The sequence below is a fragment of the Rhineura floridana genome, chromosome 6 (genome assembly GCF_030035675.1).
Source record: "Rhineura floridana isolate rRhiFlo1 chromosome 6, rRhiFlo1.hap2, whole genome shotgun sequence".
Classification (NCBI taxonomy): domain Eukaryota; kingdom Metazoa; phylum Chordata; class Lepidosauria; order Squamata; family Rhineuridae; genus Rhineura; species Rhineura floridana.
In genome coordinates this window covers 78,966,129-78,984,138 of record NC_084485.1, presented here as the reverse complement: position 1 = coordinate 78,984,138, position 18,010 = coordinate 78,966,129, and the positions used below count along the sequence as shown (strand labels likewise).

At 42.0% G+C, this 18,010-nt stretch overlaps 1 protein-coding gene across 1 annotated transcript; it reads right to left on the bottom strand.

Annotated features, from left to right (window-relative positions):
* Nucleotides 1-131: 131 nt before the first annotated feature.
* Nucleotides 132-15,833, bottom strand: PROK1 (prokineticin 1). Its single transcript, XM_061630419.1, has 3 exons — nt 15,700-15,833; nt 3,051-3,176; nt 132-1,433 (listed from the first exon to the last, which is right to left on the bottom strand). The coding sequence occupies exons 1-3, from the start codon at nt 15,769-15,771 to the stop codon at nt 1,314-1,316; spliced, it is 318 nt and encodes a 105-aa protein (XP_061486403.1). The 5' UTR covers nt 15,772-15,833; the 3' UTR covers nt 132-1,313.
* Between the last annotated feature and the right edge of the window lie 2,177 nt (nt 15,834-18,010).

Below are 18,010 nucleotides of genomic sequence, written 5' to 3'. Positions count from 1 at the left end.
AAAAGTTCAGTATATATATATAATATTTTGATAAGCTTCAAGAAAATAATTCATAGTACAATGCAACACATCTGACAGTAAAGGAAACATATCTACAAATGACAGAGAAACATTCCATATTATAGTACAGTATGTATTCAGGCCCTGTAATTCTGTGCCCCTATCCACATTCAAAGCAATGTTCTTAAGACTGCATGACAGATGTACATTTCTGAAACTGTGGGCCTGCTATGGATTCACATTCAGCCCATTTTGTATAGATGTGCGCATTGTCAAATTGAGTAAAGAGCAAAAGCAACTGTTTCTTCTTGATTCCAGTTGGAGCTGGCTGTGTAGAATGCTGATTGGCTGGCCCTTGTGGCAATCACAAAGCCACACCCATTCCTCCCCCCCCACTGCCACACCTGAGCAATGTTTCAATTTTTTAAAAAAAGGATTGGCCTTTTATTTTAAGGTGCTGAACAGATATTTAAATAAACTGGGGGAGGGGATGCAAATGAGCAGGAAAAACCGTTCCACTGGCTGAGTGCTGCAGTGTGGGGAGAGTGTCGTTGCTGCTGCTGCTGCTGTTAATAACACATTACATAGCATTATGGAACTTAATGTCTGTTGTTTCTTTGCCTAATCATAGCCATTTATGACTTCAGAACAATAACAGTTATTCAGATCTTAATAATGAAAATCAGGGCAGGGCCAAATTAGGCAGGACTTTAAACTTTAATCTTAGCCATTGGTGAGGAGCAGGGGGAAATCTGATCAAGAGCATCATCCCAGGAGAAGGAACCCACATTTTTTGTCCCACAGGGCAGCTGGCTGTTGGAAATATGGTATACGGGAAAATAGTTAAACCTCCCATCCTCCAGCATTGTCATCCTGATTAGATTTTCTGCCCCCTCTCCTAAATTCACACTATGGGCAGTGAATGTACATCTTTAAAAACCAGTGCCTGGGTCTGATGGGAGTTGTAGTCTGAAACATCTTGATGGCACCAGGCTGGGGAAGGTTGCTACAGATAAATCCAACTAACTTTATCAAATGCCTTTTCAGTACAGAGTGCAAACAATAATTCCCCAAACTTATTTTAACTAATAAATAACGTATTTACATGGTCTTAAATCTCCTCTAATTTGTTTGTAACCCCAATTCTTATGTGTTGATGAATCACTGACTGATGAATTCCATTCAAGTCAATCGACAATACTTATGTAAATGGACACTTAATTGTTCTCATAGGATGTCAAAGACATAAGAATGTGTTTAATATGCACTGTGGGGATTTGTGGGTAGGAAGGACCATAAAACTTTCCTTTTCATTAAAAGTCCATATTCTTGAAGTCTATTGAACATCGGTATCGCCCGTCAATGAATCTGGAGCATATGAAGTTTGGCAAACATGGGCAGGTATGATGTTGCCGTTTTCCAAAGAAAGGGACCTTTAAGAGAAAACAGAAAACAAAGAACATTACTAATATGCTATCATATGATACAGCAAGATAAATGAAGTAGGACAGGGTGGGTAGTCTTCAAGCTTGTGGGATCTACTTTGTATTTTTGCTAGAACTCCAAAATCTACCAGAGTCAGATGCAAAATGGTGGTTCATGGGGTGGAACCAATTATCTGTTGCATCCCATAAACCATTCACTGAAATAATCTGCAAATATGAGTACAAACTGACATCTGGGCTACTACAGCTCTGGGGATTAGAACTCTAATTCTGGCCAGCAGAACTGCACAAAGTTCTGGTCAAAAGCAACCAATATTTATATTTTACAGGAAAGGAATATATAGGCTAATAAGCAGTTAGCATACGGCAAGCCATAGCAGAGTAGTAGTAGTAGTAGTAGCAGTAATAGTGGTGGTGGTGGTGGTACTATTGTTAAATTATTGAGTCAGAAATCCACAAATCATCAAGAGATGTAGCACCAAATCTTGATCTACATTTTGCTCATCCTTACCATACAAAGATTTTACTGCACACAAAGACCTCCAGAATTCCAGAAATGGCTGCTGGCCACTAGGAACTGTTTTCATGTACTGCCCAGTTCATACAACCACACAGAAATTTCTCCTTGTGATCCCATCCATGGGAGGGCTCACACAGAAAAAATATGCCAAGCCGTCATGTGTGAACTAGACCTAAGCCTTTATCAAGCAAGACAAGTTTCTCCTTTCTAGCTCTTAATCAATAATTATTCTAATACTATTCATTCCAAATAGGAATTATGCCATACAGGGAAAAAGTCAAGTAGTCTCCTTAGGAGACACTTCTCCTCTTAGGGGAGACATTTCTCATTGAGCTCTATCCAGAGGTACTTTATCCAAGTACATTTGGAGCCACAATCAAGGCATTAATATTCTGGGATTTATCATTTGTGGCATGATTATGTACGGCATTAAATATAGATATAGTATTGCTACCTTTGGAAATTGTCCTGTTGTCCTGATGAGCGATAAAATCTGAAGAACTTGGGACCTTATCTATGGCACCAATAGTAGAATAGAGGAAGCTAGTAAGAGTGGGTGGAGAATGGGTTTCACACAGCCCAATCACATTTCAATGTCATTTTGGGAACTCATTTAGGTGAACCATTTCCATCCAATGAAATACTGTGTGGCCAAATGATTAGGCTTCAAATTCTAGCTCAGCTACAGCTAGGCAACTCCAAAGCCACTCAGCTCCAAACCTCTGCCCTTCACCTGTTTAACGCAGAGGACCTGCAGGCCTTGGCATTTTATGCCTTCCCTGCCGCATCTTCCGTACTTTCCTGTACCTTTCTTCTGCCCCACAGTGTCATCAGCTGCATCACCTCACTCTCCTGTTCCTCTTCTGCCTCCACCTTCACCTCCATGCCTGAAGCAAACAAACAAGCCTGCCGCTGCCTGAAGACACTCTATGCATTGAGTTCAGTCATGGCAGCACCCTGCCCAACTGTGTTTCCCTCCGTCTGGCTTTACTTTGAGAACTATGTAAAGAACACATGCATCAGCAGCCATAACAACATTTAAAACAATTGGTATTGGTTAGTGGGCCATGACCATTAGCAAATACCTTATGACTGATGGGATGGCATTCATCTCCTTCTTGCCCTAATGGAGTGCACATCCGGAGCCCACGGAGCCACAAGCTTATGGCGCAGCATGTCCCACCTCCACACTGGAGGTCCCTTTCACAGGCCTAGAAGAAAGAGCCACCACAGTAGAATGGATTAGTCATGTGGACTGTACAAGGAGGAAGGTGCTGTTCCTGGTAAAAAACTGGCTCAAGTGTATCTCAGAAATTTAAAGGTGCACATCTCTCGTGAAGAGCTTTTTATGAAGGGAAGGAAACATCAAGAAGTAGGAAAAATAGCAATGTTGTAGTTGTGCCTAAGATCACAGGAATATCCATGATATACAGGTTCCTTTGTAATCAGTAGGACTCCTACTGGGAGGAAGGGCAGGATATAAATTTAATAAATAAAAATAAATAATCAGTAATAATATTTAGACAAGGCTGGCACCAGGTGTAAGGGCCCGTCTGATCAAGTGCCTTCCAGTGAAACTTTTCCAGCTGCAATCTGTGGAGGGTGCCTGTGAGATGTCCATTATTTTAATGTTCCCACAATGCCTTGGGACCATCAAAAGTGTGGCTTCCCAACTCCTTGCTACTGTTGCTGTTGAGTAAACCCAAACCTAGGGAAAGAGGAGGGTTTGGGAGTGGGAGAGCCCAGACTCAGCCCAAAGTAGCAATTAAGATTGGTGGAACCTGTCAGGGTGCTAGAGAATGCCAGGTGCTGTTTCCAGCCCTGCATTTAGATGATGGCAATACCCAATGGCATTTTCTACTTTATGGCCTGACTGAGTATCATGAAAGTAAATGTGATATGAAAAAGGCAGCGAGTCAGGGCTATTCACCTTGCTCTTATTGGTTTTTTAGAAAACCACATAATGAATGATGCATTCTCCAAGGGTTTTCCACTTTTTAAAAACAGCCCTACTGACACCTCCTTCTCGCACAAACCAGTTCATACAACCACACAGGAGCTTCCTGGTAAGTTTGTGAAAGGTATGAGGAAGTTGCATTTCAAAAGGTAATATGTCAAAGGTTACATACACCAATACATCCAAGCCTTTTGGGTACTATTTAAGGACATCTCTAGACTGTGGTGGTAGACTAAAAGCTGCAGCCACCTTATAGCAGGGACTGGGAACCTTTGGCCTTTCAGAATTTGATGGACTCCAACTCCCATAATACCTGACCACTGGCCATCCTAGCTAGGGCTGATAGGAGTTGGATTCCAACAACATCTGGAGCAGCCTTCCACAATCTGGTGCTCTCCAGATTTTTGTACTACAACTCCCATCGACCCTAACCATTTCCCATGCTGGCTGGGGCTGATGGGAGTTGTAGTACAAAACATCTGGAGAGCACCAAGATGGCAAAGGCTGATCTGAAGGGTCACAGATTCCCCATCCTTGACTTAGAGGCTTGTTATTGCTTTATCTGATACGAGCTTTTGTCTACAAAATAGTGTGCTTTCAGATTAATTAAGATAGATAGAGGTATGTTATAGAATGAACCATGCCCAACTAAATACGGCAATACATCATGTGTGTAGTCTGTCTTTATTGGGAAGATGGTATATAATATTTCTGTTCATGGCTGTTGGAATGCTGATTTCCAGGAGGCATTTCATGGAGCCTATTCTTTTTTAAAAAGTCTGTACTGTAGTCCAAATAACTTTGGGTATTGATCTGAGGTCAAGAATCTACATAGTAATGTTTGGTCTCCCATTATCTTGGAGTAAAAAAATACCATCACATGAAGCCAGGGTGACAAATGAAAAGTACATGACTGTAACAAAGTAAACCCCCACCCATAAACTTCAAAATCCATGGCTGCTATGGTAGCTGAGGAGTCCTGCCAAGAATACAGGACTGAATAGCTAATAGAGGGGCAATTCAGACAACCATTGGATGTATGTGACTCCTGACAAATCTCTTCAATGTCCTGTACATGCCACCTGGCCCCAGAAGGCCATATGTGTAAGTGGTTTCCATGCACCCAGTTGACAAATTAGCCCTGAACTTCCTAATAAAGATTGATTAACCCAGCAAACTGGCAAAATTGCTTACACAGCACAGAACATCTATCAACACAAAGATGTTCATGACAGGACTGCAGAACCATGAAGTGACAAAAACAGCATGGCAGGCAAAATAAACCATGACTTTTCATACCTATTGTCAGAATTTTCTGTAGAAATTATTTATTTATTTATTATTTGATTTATATCCTGCCCTTCCTCCCAGCAGGAGCCCAGGGCGGCAAACAAGAGCACTAAAAACCCTTCTTCAAAACATCATAAAAACAGACTTTAAAATACATTAAAACAAAACAACTTTAAAAACATTTTTTTAAAAAGCTTTAAAGACATCTTAAAAAGGGTTAAAAACATATTGTTTTTTAAAAAAATTAAAAAACAATCCCAACACAGACACAGACTTAATTAAATTTAAAGAATTAAGACTTAATTAAATTAAAAGAAACTGCAAACATCATGTCAAAATGAAATGGTATTTTCATGTAGCTATTTTTGAAATGTGTTGGAAGGGCAAACAGTGCATAAAAATAACAATAATTATAATGAGTTGTATCTGATTAAGCCATACTCAGTGTAGGCTCATTGAAATCAATGGACTTATGTTATTCACGACTACAGCTTCAATCCTAATCCCCATTTGGCAGTAGGGATGGGTGAGAATTTCAATTCAGGTTGCATTTCAATAATAAATAAATAATGAAAGTGTCCAGTTTAAGCTCACAGTGGGTTTTTTGTAGCAGCACTAATGATATAACATTTCATATGACAGAATCAGCAGTCAGTACACCAAGCACCAACTCTTCTTCTGCGAGTCAATGGGATTTTGTGAATGCCTGACATATAAACAAGAAGTAAATGAAAAACTGGATCCATTGATCAGATACACATACAATTAATACCCTGCTAACCACCCCCACAGCAAACCATTATGGAAGTTTGGGCTGTGCTTATAGCGTGGTCCCCAGTTCTATTAATGTGCAGAAATATGCCCAATAACACCCCATATTTAAAGGGACAGAGTCATAGTTGAGATGAGCTATACTTACTCAGGCCATGTGGCACCAGCAAGCAGAATGGTTTTGCTTATTCGGAATACTGCAGGCCCTCTGCAGAGGCTGTCCCTATGGGCTGGGAAGCTTGGAGGAGTGTGGCCTGTGAGCTTGCCCTTCACTGCCCCTGTCCTCTTGGAAAGGAGAGCACCATTTTCAGACTCACCCTTTGCCAAAACAGCTCTTTGTTGGAGAGAAGGACTGTTGACTGGCTGGGTTTTCCCCATCCACTATGTTGTGTGATTAATTTACCCCAGCTGTTTGGGAGAGGAAGTCTCAGAGCAGGGTGGGTGCTTGTGTAGCCAAGCTTACTTACTTATGATTAAAGTGTGGCAGCCTGGCCACTTGTGGATACTCGTGGAGGGGTTGTATTCAACGAAACCCTACTCAGAGTAGATCCATTGAAACTAATGAACCTGAGTTAGTCATGTTCATGAACATCCATGGATCTACTCTGAGTAGGACTAGCATTGAATACCACCCTTGGCTTTGAAAACACATTGTGCGAAGTATGCCAGGACTACTGTGGGTCATATTTGGGATTCCAAAGGGACTGATAAGACCTCAATGGCTTGTGTTTTACACCTCTGCCCCATCCCCTGATCCCATTTAGGAGTGTTGAATGTGATTACTCAAGAGAGAAGAAGCTCACATGTTTAGTGCTTCACTTGTTCTAGAGCTTGCCAGTCTGTGTCTGTGTTAGAATTGCTTTTAATATGTTTTCTTTAATAATATGTTTTTAACCCTTTTTAAAAAAAGATGTTTTTAAAGCTTTTTAAAAATGTGTTGTTTTGTTTTAATGTATTTTAAGGGGTTTTTTTATGATGTTTTAAAGTGTTTTTAGCGCTTCTGTTTGCCGCCCTGGGCTCCAGCTGGGAGGAAGGGTGGGGTATAAATCAAATAATAAATAAATAAATAAATAAATAGTGTAGAAAACAAACTCCAGGGTAATGTCTTGATGTGCCGGACTCAAAGTAACCCCAATGCTTGCATTTGTTCTAATCTTACTAAATATTATTTTCTGTGCTCTGCAGCCCCACCTGAACACTCCTCATCTTTTATTGTAGAGCATGATAATTTGGTGAATTGGCTACTCTGTTAGGTAGAAGTAGACATGAAGGATCCTGCCCATCAGCAATGAGTTGGATGAGATATCATACGGTCCCTCTTAACTATAGCTTTCTAGAATTATAAAACAAAAATGTTTATTGGTCTATAGATGTAGCACTAAAATGGGTTGATCTTTTTAAAACATCTGCTTCCACTGTCATTCGAAAACTGTCTGACTCATGCACACAGCTGTGACAATTTAAAACAGATAAAAGTCAGGACAAATATGTAATAATGCAGTTTCCTGCATCTGTTAAAATTCAAATAGTTTAAATTAAGTAAAGATGGGAAAAATAAGCATCAATTTGATTCAAGGAAATGCCAAACAAATAAAAATCAAGTTCTGCCAAGCCTATTCATGAGTCGTCACACTGAAGCCATCGGAATTATTTAAGGAAAAGGAAGTAACCCATCAATAATGAAACTAACAGCACACAGTTATAAGGAGTTTGACAGTTTCATCCTTGTTTGATGTTGTTTGTTTGACGAGGGAGCACTGTGACAGATTGTTGCTGAAACAGTTGTACTTAACACTTGATTTTGGATTAATCTGAATTCTACTCGTGTTTTAAACCTATATAAAACATTTTAAAAGCTCTCTGTATCATTAGAAGCCACTTTATACTGAACAGAAGAATACTGATTTTTCTCAAAAGAATTCACCAGTCTTGAAAAATTAGTATGTTGTTCACATCAGTGAAAGACAGAAGGGATATAAAATTGTTTACCTTTTAAAAATATGTTGAGCATAATTAGATTTTTCTTACATAAAAGTCTATTTACTAAGTAACATTTGGCATGAAGCACACACACATGTAAAAATGACATCATAACAGATGATCAAAACATGTTTCTACTGCAATCCCATAAGAAGGACCCTTCTTATTCAAATATAAACTCCAGTTCTAAATTCTAGGGCAGGGCTCATTCATGAAACTGTCAGTACAATTACACTAGGAGGCTTTTTGTCTGCCAGTCCTAAACAAACTTACTATGGATTAAGTTGAACAGAGTTGGACTTACTTCTAAATAAAGATCTCCCTCCCCCCTCCAGCCACCATGTGCCCCCAAAATCTGATCCAGAGGCTCTTAATCCCTTGGAACAGATTTTGGGGGTGCATGAGGAAAGGAAGGAGAAGCCTTTTGCACAAGTAGACACTTTGCTCATGCTACACTGGATCTTGCCCAATATATTTTCAATGCCTTCTTTGATATTTATTTTTATTTATTTTATTTATTTGTTCCATTTTTAAACCGCCCATAGCAAGTAGCTCTCTGGGCGGTGTACAAAGAGATTAAAATACAAAATATTACAATAAATAAACAGCAAACAAAAAGATTTAAAATTATAACATTAAACGCTTAAAATGCCTGGGAGCATAGCCAGGTCTTAACCTGGCGCCAAAAAGATAGAAGCGTCGGCGCCAGGCGTACTTCTTCGGGGACGCTGTTCCACAGTTCGGGGGCCACTACAGAAAAGGCTCTAGATCGAGTAACTGTCCTCCGGGCTTCCTGATGGGTTGGTACCCGGAGGAGGGCCTTAGATGCTGAGCGAAGTGACCGGGTCGGTTCATAGCGGGACAGGCGTTCCACAAGATACTGCGGTCCCACGCCGTGTAAGGCTTTATAGGTCAAAACCAGCACCTTGAATCTGGCTCGGAAGCAAATGGGTAGCCAGTGCAAATGGGCCAGAACAGGTGTTATATGCGCTGACCGGCTGGTCCTCGTCAGCAGTCTGGCTGCTGCGTTTTGCACTAGCTGAAGCTTCCGAACTGTCTTCAAGGGCAGCCCTACGTAGAGCGCATTACAGTAATCCAACCTAGAAGTTACCAGAGCATGAACAACTGAGGCGAGGTCATCCCTGTCCAGATAGGGGCGTAGCTGGGCTACCAACCGAAGGTGGTAGAACGCATTCCTTGCCACCGTGGCCACTTGCGCCTCAAGAGACAAGGAAGGATCGAAAAGAACCCCAAGACTATGAACCTGTTCCTTCAAGGGGAGTGTAACCCCATCTAGAACAGGGTAAACATCCACCATCTGGGCAGGGAAGGCATTCACCAACAGTGTCTCAGTCTTGTCTGGATTGAGTCTCAGTTTATTAGCTCTCATCCAGTCCATTATCGCAGTCAGGGAGTGATTCAGCACATCCACAGACTCACCTGTAGAAGATGAAAAGGAGAAATAGAGCTGCGTGTCATCAGCGTACTGGTGGCAACGCACTCCAAAACTCCTGATGACCGCACCCAGAGGCTGCATGTAGATGTTAAAAAGCATAGGGGACAAAACCGACCCCTGAGGGACTCCACAATGGAGAGTCCAAGGTGTCGAGCAATGTTCCCCAAGTACTACCTTCTGGCGACGATCTGCCAAGTAGGAGCGGAACCACTGCCAAGCAGTGCCTCCAACTCCCAACTCCACGAGTCTCCTCAGAAGGATACCATGGTCGATGGTATCAAACGCCGCTGAGAGATCAAGGAGAATCAACAGAGTCACACTCCCTCTGTCCCTCTCCCGACAAAGGTCATCATACAGGGCGACCAAGGCTGTTTCAGTGCCAAAACCAGGCCTAAAACCGGATTGAAACGGATCCAGATAATCGGTCTCATCCAAGAGCACCTGGAGTTGACCGGCGACCACCCGCTCCAGAACCTTGCCCAAAAAGGGGACATTCGCCACCGGTCTATAATTGTTCAAGTTATCTGGGTCTAAGGAAGGTTTCTTTAAAAGAGGTCTCACTACTGTCTCCTTGAGACTACTAGGGACTACTCCCTCACTCAAGGAGGCATTTATCACTTCCTTGGCCCAGCCGGTGGTAGTAGTCCTGCTAGCCTTCACTAGCCAAGATGGACAAGGATCTAGAGCAGACGTGGTCGCCCGCACCAATCCAAGCACCTTGTCCACTTCCTCAAGCTGCACCAACTGAAACTCATCCAATAATGAAAGACAAGGCGGTGTTCTGGACACTTCAATGGATTCATCTGTCATAACATCGGAGTCTTGGTTCCTACGGATGCATGCGATTTTATTTTGGAAGTGCCCTGCAATGTCGTTACAGCGAGCTTCAGATGTTTCAATGGTATCTCGAGGACCAGAATGTAAGAGTCCTCGTACAACCCTAAAAAGCTCTGCAGGGCGGCAGAGAGATGTCCTGATAGAGGCAGCGAAGTGGAACTTCTTCGCCGCCCTTACCGCTTTTATATACGACTTAGTAGAGGCACTTACCAAAGCATAACTGCATCCGTCTGGAGTTCGTCTCCATCTGCACTCCAGCCTCCTTCTCTCTTGCTTCATCACTCCCAGCTCCAGGGTATACCACGGAGCTGTATGAGCTCTGCATCGAAGAGGGCGCACGGGAGCAATCGTGTCGATAGCCCGGGCCATCTCCGTATTCCACAGTTCGACCAAGGCCTCGATAGGAGCGCCAGTACTATCAGCTGGAAAAACTCCCAGAGCCCTCTGAAAACCAATAGGATCCATAAGCCTCCGAGAGCGGACCAACTTAATAGGTCCCCCACCCTTGCAGAGGGAAAGAGTCGTCGTAAGTCTAAAACTCAGCAGGCGGTGATCTGTCCATGACAATGGAGTAGATGAAAAACACCCCACCTCCAGATCACCATTTCCATGACCAAATCAAGATCAAATCAAGAGTGTGACCCAACACATGCGTTGGGCCAGTAACAAATTGAGACAGCCCCATGGTTGTCATGGAGGCCATGAAGTCCTGAGCCACCCCAGATAAAACAGCCTCGGCATGAATGTTGATGTCCCCCAACACCACAAGTTTGGGGGACCTCAACAATACCTCCGAGACTATCTCTGTCAGCTCAGCTAGGGAAGCTGTTGGGCAGCAAGGTGGGCGGTACACCAACAGGATTCCCAGCCTGTCTCCTTGGCCCAGCACAAGGTGGAGGCACTCTAGACCAGTCGCCATGTGGACAGGATGCCTGGTGAGAGAGAAAGTACTCCTATAGACCACAGCGACCCCGCCTCCCCAACCCTCAGGTCTACCATAGTGCTGCACCGTATACCCAGGTGGACAAAGCTGAGAGAGAGCAACTCCTCCCTGCTCACCCACCCAGGTCTCGGTTATACATGCCAGGTCGGCACCCTCATCCACAATTAAATCGTGGACAAGGGAGGTTTTATTATGTACCGACCTGGCATTCAAAAGCAGCACCTGGAGATCTAAGGGCTGGCTGATAGAACAACCAGCAGTTGTTCTTCTATGAACTATCATGTATGTGAAATGTTTCCTCCATACAAAAACTCTCTACAGTGTACACTGTACACATATGAGCTGTACATCAGAGAGAAGATAGAACCTCTTTGACATATTACATTTTTGACACCTTATCATTTCTTGTCATTGAAACTATATACCATGGAAATGTTAACATCAAATGCTTTGATTTGGTTTCCTGCATTGAGCAGGGGGTTGGACTTGATGGCCTTATAGGCTCCTTCCAACTCTACTATTCTATGATTCTATGATTTCCAACCTTTGCACCTCAAACCCAAACACCTTCTTTCCACATATTTATGGAAATAACCTGGGCCAAGAACAACCACAGTAAACAAAGAGAAGTCTGTATTGGAAAGTAGTGTGTAAATATTCTCACCCAATCCACATGCTCTGTTTCAACTTGCAGCCCAACAACAGCTGAAGATAGGTCTAGTCAAAATGGGCAGGACTGCCATTCTATATGCAAAAAAGTTAGGTATCCAACATCTGAAAACTCATCATATGGGTGTTATAAACCTGGATCCAGTCAATAATGGAAGATTTACTGAGCAGCCCTAAGTAGGTCTACTCAAACAATTGTAAGTCCCACTGATTTCAGTGGAATTTTCTCTCTGGTAGCTGTGTATAGGATTGGAATCTCAAGCATGTACTGGGTAAATCTTTCCTGAAATCAGTTTAGTTTAGTTTAGTTTATAGTTTATTTATATATCACGTTTTGGCCAAAAGGCCCCCAAAGTGGTGAACAATTTATTAAAACATATTACAAAAAAAGAAAGAAAAAGAAATTACATAAGAAATATGGGCTCCTGCTGGGAGGAATGGCGGGATATAAATCAAATAATAAATAAATAAATAAATAAAATCACCAGTAAAAATATATACTCTAAAAATATAATGCAACAACAAAAATGCAAATACATTGCAAAGAGAAAAATGCGACAAGAACAAAGCAAATTGCAACAAAAACAATGTTTTCTTTGTTTTCAAAATCAGTGAGACTTTAATGTGCTCAACTTTGTTAGATCATGCCTGTTATTTAAAAAACAAAACAAAAATATGCTTTAAGGTATGTCAGCATCAAATATGACAGGCAACTTGCATAGCTATTTCCCAGAAAAGTCACACATTGTCCAGAGCAGCTTCAGCTTGCACAGTTTTGCAAAACATGCATCTTGGCTGGGAAATAAACATTCATATTACACATTATATTTTCAGCAATCCATAAAGTGCCATAATGGACCATCTAGCAGTTGTCATAGCACTAATGGGTTGATTCCCGCCCTGAAATGAACAGATGTAACTGGCCTTTGTTTTATAACTGACCCAGTCTATGGCTTACCATACTACTAGGCATTGTGAAGTCAGACTCCCCACATAGCAGATTTGAGGGTTCTGTTAAAGCATAGTTAATGTCAGTATACCACATCATCCATAGCATGTTTGCTCAGAAGAAACTCCCACTAAGTTCAATGGAACCTGCTCCCAAATAAATGTGTACAGGATGGTAGTCTCACTTTTGTAATCCCATGCATGTCTACTCAGAAGTCAACCACACTGAGTTCAATAGAACTCACTCCCAAGTAAATGTGTTTGTGTTCCCACACATAACAAGGTGTGGTGTGTGGGAGCAAATAACTCCTTTATAAACACCCAGAACTTTATTGGCTACAGTTCACAGAGTGTGGTGTAGGGTGAGGATCCAGTCACCCAGCAGTCCACTTTCTAGCCAGTGTCCCATCTCAGCCCACCTTCTTGGATGATGTTAAAAGCAGCTGCATGATCCGTGGGGCCTCCACAGCACAAACCACTACTGGGAGGCTGGGAGTGTGGCAGCTGTGCAAGCCCTCTGACCTGGGACTGAGGCCTTTGAAGCATCACCCCAAGACCCCTTAGGAGATCCCCCCAATGGGAAGCTGGGTGCCCCACCCCTGGCTTACTCGACTATGGATCCCAGCCCAATGCCTCCAAAATCTCACAATGAAAATTTGTGGCAATTATTAGCATGCTGGAAACGGCAAGAAGGGAGAGTGCTCTTGTGCTCAGGTCCTGCTTAGGCCATAGGCATCTAGTTGGTCACTGTGAGAACAGGATTAGATGGGCCATTAGCCTGATTCAACTTCTTATGTTCTTATATTCACTAGCAACCTTTGAACAAAATGAATGTTGCTGTTAGGAAGGCAAAAAACCCATAGCACTAAATCCAATCCCACTGCAGGTAGAATTTTTTTCTTCCTCTGGCAACTGGCAGCTAACCTCTGTCCATAGCAACTCAGGCCACTATTAATACAGGGCAGGCGGGCTGGGTCACCACACACACACACACACACACACACACACCAAATTTTAAATGGACATACTATACACTACTACTATGCCGGATAGGATTTATACTGCAAGCTCTGCATTATTATTAAGACAGTGGAATAATCTTCCACCAGATATGTGCTTCTCCTCCTCTTTACAGGTCTTTCAGAGAGGGTGCAAAGTGCATCTCTCTCCTAGCTTTTGGCTCGGGTAGTAAGCCTATCTGGTTTCCATGCTGTGTTTTTATATTGATTTTAAAATTGTTTTAACTTTAACATAAGCTCCCTTGAGCCTTAGAAAGTCAACTAATAAATATTTTGATTGTTGTTGGGTTTTCTATCATCTCTAGGTCATGTTTATGACAAGTCTTCTCAAATAATTATCTCTTTAACAAGTACTACTGTAAGCAGCCTTCAGATCAAGAGAGCTTTGCAGGCAGCTACAGTCACAAATAGAATTTCATCTGAGAGCTGATGTAGCAATCAGCTGGTATGTGCAAATAACTGCTCAGGCAAGTGATCTTCTCACATGAGCAGTGTAACGTGTGATATGGAAACTCATGGAACATCTCTGAGACTACTTTCGCCATTAGAAAAACTGCAAGACGCCATTTTTCTGATCATAAGTTGTTGCAATCTGCTATGAATCCCCTCAATATCAGATCTTAATTAACACAAAGGGGTGAAAAATCCCTTTAAAATATAACATTTGTACCAGCTCTGGGTTGGTAACAGATAGGATTTTTGTAAGCTGCTTTAAATTGTGAAAAAGCAGCATTTTTTTAAAAAGCCCAGTAAGTTCATCTCCTCATTTTGTATAAGAAATTCTATATTGGAAATAAGCAAATTTGATAGAATTAGTAATGTACGATTATAAATATTATATCCAATGTTAGTTCTAACCAAAGTAGACCCACTGAAATTAATAGGCATGACTAATTTAGGTCTATTATTACAGTGGGTCTACTGAAGTAGGACTTGGTTTGATACAAGCCACTATTGAGGTGAAAATGCATTTTTATAATTAAGGTAATATTTATACTAAAAGGTGAGAGAACAATTTGGCATCACAGATAAATAAGCATTTTTTACTATTCAGTGCTGCCAGTCAACTTCAATGTTGTCTTTTAAAAAAAATTAAAATGAAAAATAATCTGACATTCTTTTAATTTGCATACTGAACTCTTGAACCTTTACATAAAGGGATTAGAGCCACATTTTGTGGCCATCAGTATTTTTTTTAAAAATCCTTTGTAAAATTTTGCACCCAGTTGCACAAGTCTAGGACCTGGAGCTTTCTGAAAAGCTCCAAGATAACTGCAAGACTTACAAATAATTAAAATAGCTTGTGTCACTCTTGTACATTTATTATAACATATTGATTGTTTGTTGTCATTTTTCAGGGTGAAGTTTTTTTAAAAAAACAACCCATGAAATTGCAGAAGATGGATCTATTTCCTTACTAAGGGGTAAAGGTAAGAATTTTACTTATGTTAAAAATGAAGCCCATCCCTTCATTTCTCATGGTTAATTTTCCTACACCCTGACTCTAAATACATTAGCATGCAAATCACAGCTCATGTCGTTTCAGTTGGATCTGCCTCAGTAACTTTACCATCGGAGTGGTTAGACGTAACTAGTGGAGCCCAAATGTGCATTAACCATATGTAGCAGCTATCAACATAAGGAAAGTACTGCAGTGACCTAAAATAACCATTCTAGTTTTTAAAATACACTGCCAACAAGACCTTTGCTCTGGGGACCAGGCTCCTTGTTTACTTCTGATCCACACTTGCCAAAAATCATGGTCCATCTTCATAGCAAATGGGGCACAAGTTCACAACACATGTTGGCCAGACTTCTTCCACAATTATAATCAGACAAGCAAAGTAGAAAAAAAGCAACTTACCCCAGTGATCACTGCACACTCATACAAGGTTATCAGCAGGAAGATGCACAAGATTTGGATAGTTATTTTCATGGTGCTTGAGAGAATGGGTAAATCCTTCTCTTTTTCCTCCTCTTCACAGCCTCTCTTTCATGTCACAGTTGCACAGTGGTGTGGCGAGTCCCTCTTTCTCCCTCCTGCCTTGCTAGGTTCTCAATGAGAGCTGATCACATCCCCCTCTCCTGGCTCTCTATTTAACATCTGCTCAGCCCCTTTCAATCTCTTTTACTGATGTGATCCTTAGTATGATGTTCCCCGATACCACAAATAAGACTTGTAGCTATAACACTGTAAAACAGGAGGACAGCAGCAGCCTTGGGGGCTTTGAAATATTTGGTTCATGTGGAATTTAAACAGACATCATTTTAAAAATTGCTTTACTTTTTAATCTAATGCTGATGGACTTTTAAGTAATGTCAGAGTTGTAGTCCTGTAGTTTTAATTATTGGTATGTGAGAATTTACCAATTTATTATCGCATTTATATCCTGCCTTTCCTCCAAGGAGCTCAAGGTGGCATACCTGGTTCTTATCCCCTATTTTATCATCACAACAGTGAGGCAGGTTAGGCTGAGAGACAATGACTGGCCCAAGGTCATCCACTGAACTTCATAGCTAAGTGTGGATCTCCCAGTTCCTAGTCTGACACTCTGTCCACTACACTACATTGGATCTCCAGTGTTATGTATATATATGTACCTTTAGGCCTTTGAATTGCAGAGGATGGTATATAAATGAAAAATACATAACTCAGAGACAGCAATGGTCAGATCACTCCAACTGATCCAGAGTAGCTGAGTAGGCATAAGCAGTGGGTTACACCGCCATCGCTAAGGGGCAAATTATATACCTGGCAAGGGAGACTCAGCCATCTACTGCTACCTAACAAATACCAGGCAATTTTGTTCTGATCTTTTACTTACAGTTGAGGCCAGCACAGAGGTAGGGACATAGAAAGCTGCCTTATATCAGATCAGACACTTTGTCCGTGATCTAGCCCCAAACTGTCTACTCTGGAAGTGCCTTTCTCGGATCTCATAGGCTGAGGTATTTTTACATCATCTGCTACCTGATTCTTCTAACTGGAAATGTCAAGAACTCAATCTTCTGCATGCAAAATTGTGCCAAAGCAGGGTCAGCCAGGGACGTTTTGCTACCTGAGGTGAAAGACAAGATGGCGATGCCCTTCCCTAATTCCATATACAAAAACGGCCTGGACTGGCAGTTAAATTCTCCTTTAGCACTCATGATGAACAGCATCCTCCACTGCACCTGACAGCAGTCTAGCTAGCTTCGGAGACACAGGGCAGATTATGTAGAACTTTGGAAGCTCCTTATACTGAGTCAGGCCTTTGGTCCATCTAGCTCAGCACTGTCTACACTGACAGGCAGCAGCTCTCCAGGGTTTCAGGCAGGATTCTCTCTGAGGCCTACCTGGAGATGCCAGGGATTGAACCTGGGACCTTCTGCATTCAGAGCAGATGCTGTTCCACTGAGCCCCAGCCCTTCCCACTCATGTGTCCTCTTAAGCCTTGCAGCTGCTCCCTGCTCTCCAGCATATGCCTCCTCAGGTGGCACCCTCAGTCTGCCTCATGGTAGAACCAGCTCTCTCCTCTAAAGCTTTAATGAGCCCTAGAGGTTTCCAGGATACTATGCATGGGAATCAGAGGACACAATGGGTTGTATTCAGTGTATCACTAACTAGATTGTTCAGTCAGCGCAAGGAATGATTTCCCCTCTCCTCCCTTTGTACAGCTCCTAAATCTGTTCTGGGTTCCCCCCCCCCCGACCTTCCGGAGCAAATTTGGAGACTATGGGGTGGGTGCAAATATGGAGGACAAGAGGAAATCACATAGTGCTATCACTAGCCCTTGTGCTAATGCATTTTTTTTGTTGAATACCACTCGATGCCCCCACCCTGGTCACATAGAATAAATAACTTTATGCAGTTTGTACCACCTGCTAGGGGCAAACAATGGAGGAGAATGGTTGTGCTCATTTCTAGCCTGTGAGCTTCCTGGAAGCATCTGGCTGGTCACTGCTGGGCAGATGGGGAGGATGCCGGACTAGATGGGCCCTTGGTATGGTCATCACTAATGGATCACCAAAAAAGAACAGACAACAAAATAACACAGAGATCTGCATACAGTTTACACATGCTAATTTATAAGTATTGATTTGAATATAGAAAGAATGACTAGACTTTAAATAGAAATGCACTGCATCTCGCCGTAGTGGGGAAGACTGTCACCAGGTGACTTGTATATCTGCTG

What these genes read in the sequence shown, in the direction of transcription:
- PROK1 (XM_061630419.1), bottom strand. Translation starts at nt 15,771, where the DNA reads ATGAAAATAACTATCCAAATCTTGTGCATCTTCCTGCTGATAACCTTG. An exon ending in AGTGTGCAGTGATCACTGGG is followed by an intron (nt 3,177 to 15,699) that starts GTAAGTTGCTTT and finishes TCTTTCTTCTAG; the next exon opens with GCCTGTGAAAGGGACCTCCA. An exon ending in GCCATCCCATCAGTCATAAG is followed by an intron (nt 1,434 to 3,050) that starts GTATTTGCTAAT and finishes TTTCTCTTAAAG; the next exon opens with GTCCCTTTCTTTGGAAAACG.